Genomic DNA, 1,942 nt, shown 5'->3' with positions numbered 1-1,942 from the left:
CGGTCTCTGTAGTCAATTCAACGATAGTCACTAGAAGTTAAGTGTCCCCAACCAAGCAAGACAATAGTCAGGGTTAGGGTTCAGGTGTGCGGCTCACCATCGGTCCTTGCATCACTCCCATCTGTGCTCCTCCAGCTTTGTCATCAAATCCACCAGCCATCTGAGCAGCAAAGTTCTGGAGAAGAGCAAAGGCATTCAGAATCAACAAAATGTAAAACATACATACATATTCCTAAAGCACACAGGTGGCTTGCTGTCTGCTCGAGATCTATGTGGATGAACATCAGAAGCAGCGGTGGAGGTCTCTGCTGAAGAACATCAGAATCTCATCTGTCCTGACGCTATCAGCTGGCAGCATATTTCACTGCATTTCAGCAGGTGCATATCATCTGATTTCAGGAGTAAGTTTTATTTGAACACTGTGTCTATAAATACTCACTCCTCCGAGGCCTGGAGGTCCGTTCGGCCCTGGCGGTCCAGGGGGTCCAGGGTTTCCAGGGGTCCCCGGCTCACCATCTCTTCCACGGGGTCCCGGACTTCCCTAAAGACAGAAAAAACTGATTTGAGTCCCAGTGCAGTTTGTGTTTGTCAGCTAAAACAACAACGGCAGCCACACACCATTAGTTCAATAGCCTGTCAAAGAATGCCATTTTCTTGTGCTATTTTTAGGGCTGTAATAAACAGTGATTTCAGGTAAAGTGGTCCACTTTCCACCATATTTGCACGTATGCGATATATTTAGACATTCAATTGGAAAAGCTCCATTTACCGCATTTACAGCTCAAAGTAAACTTATAGCAGGACTGGACTGTCTTCAACAATAATCACAAATATGTTACTCTCTCTTATAAGACGTCTTGTATTCTGTGTGCACTTCTCTGGTATGTGTTAGTCTAGAGAGAGCAGGCTGAAGCAGAAGCCCACCTTCTCCCCCTTGTCTCCTCGGTCTCCTCGGGGCCCTTGTTCTCCTGGAGGTCCCTGTGTGGTGAAGCAGAGAAAGCAAACTGAGCATGCTGCAACAGCACCGCTAAAGCAAACTCAGAGAATCCCAAGAATGCCAGAAGTATTCGTACCATAGGACCGGACGGACCCCTCGGTCCCACAACCTGGGGGAAAAATCAACAGAGCGTCAGAGTTAATTACCGAGAGGCTCTACCGTTTCAAACAAACACAAGATGAAGATGAAAATCCACAGAATCCACTCAGAAATCTGGCAGAGATCATTAGGGCCATGAAAGCAGCTGACACACTCCTCGTAGATCCACACACACACACACACACACACACACACACACACACACACCTTTACTGAATGGGGTCATTACGCTAATGTTTTTATTTACAGATAACTATACATATTATAACCTAACGCTAACACAACCCATAACATTTTTGCAATTTCAAAAGAAAAAACAAACAAAAACTTTGTTTGTTTTATTTTTCTACTATTTTTAGAAACAAGAATAAATATAAAAGTACTTGAACACAAAAGAGTAAAGAGAAAACTTCAAACGACACAGTAAAAAAATACAGTGACATTAAGTGTAAAAAAACTGTGCAAAAGAGTAACTTCCCTTATAATATACAGGGAAAAACTGCCATTTGAGACAATTTGATGATACCGTTTTTGGCCATGAAAAAAAAATTATAATTTACAGGGAAAAACATAAATTGACATTCTCAGAATGTTTTAGAGTTGCATACAATATCTAATGTTGTTAAAAGTGTTTATCGCATATTCACCGTGATGGTGTTTAGTGTTTGCATGAATGACACTTTTATACCAGTTTATAACTTTATACCAGTTACCAAATGTACATTTAAGTTAAATGTTGCTACTTTTTTCTGGCAAAGTTCTGGCAACCATCGCTGCCGGCTTTTTTACTGTACATTTTATGGAATTTTTTTGTACCCAAAATATGGTTACCTAGACACACACACA

The 1,942-nt window shown here is 41.3% G+C and overlaps 1 protein-coding gene across 1 annotated transcript in view; it reads right to left on the bottom strand.

The window, feature by feature from the left end:
* LOC122344732 (collagen alpha-1(II) chain) overlaps positions 1-1,224 on the bottom strand; it is a 24,506-nt gene extending 23,282 nt beyond the window's left edge. The window contains exons 1-5 of the mRNA XM_043238282.1: positions 1,171-1,224; positions 1,074-1,106; positions 925-978; positions 440-541; positions 98-175 (exon numbers count right to left, since the gene is read on the bottom strand). Of these exons, the coding sequence (XP_043094217.1) occupies positions 98-175; positions 440-541; positions 925-978; positions 1,074-1,106; positions 1,171-1,224 (321 nt within the window). The remainder of the gene's footprint in view (positions 1-97; positions 176-439; positions 542-924; positions 979-1,073; positions 1,107-1,170) is intronic.
* Between the last annotated feature and the right edge of the window lie 718 nt (positions 1,225-1,942).

Source organism: Puntigrus tetrazona, chromosome 5, assembly GCF_018831695.1.
Source record: "Puntigrus tetrazona isolate hp1 chromosome 5, ASM1883169v1, whole genome shotgun sequence".
Taxonomy (NCBI): Eukaryota; Metazoa; Chordata; class Actinopteri; order Cypriniformes; family Cyprinidae; genus Puntigrus; species Puntigrus tetrazona.
This window is presented reverse-complemented; position numbering and strand designations above follow the sequence as displayed.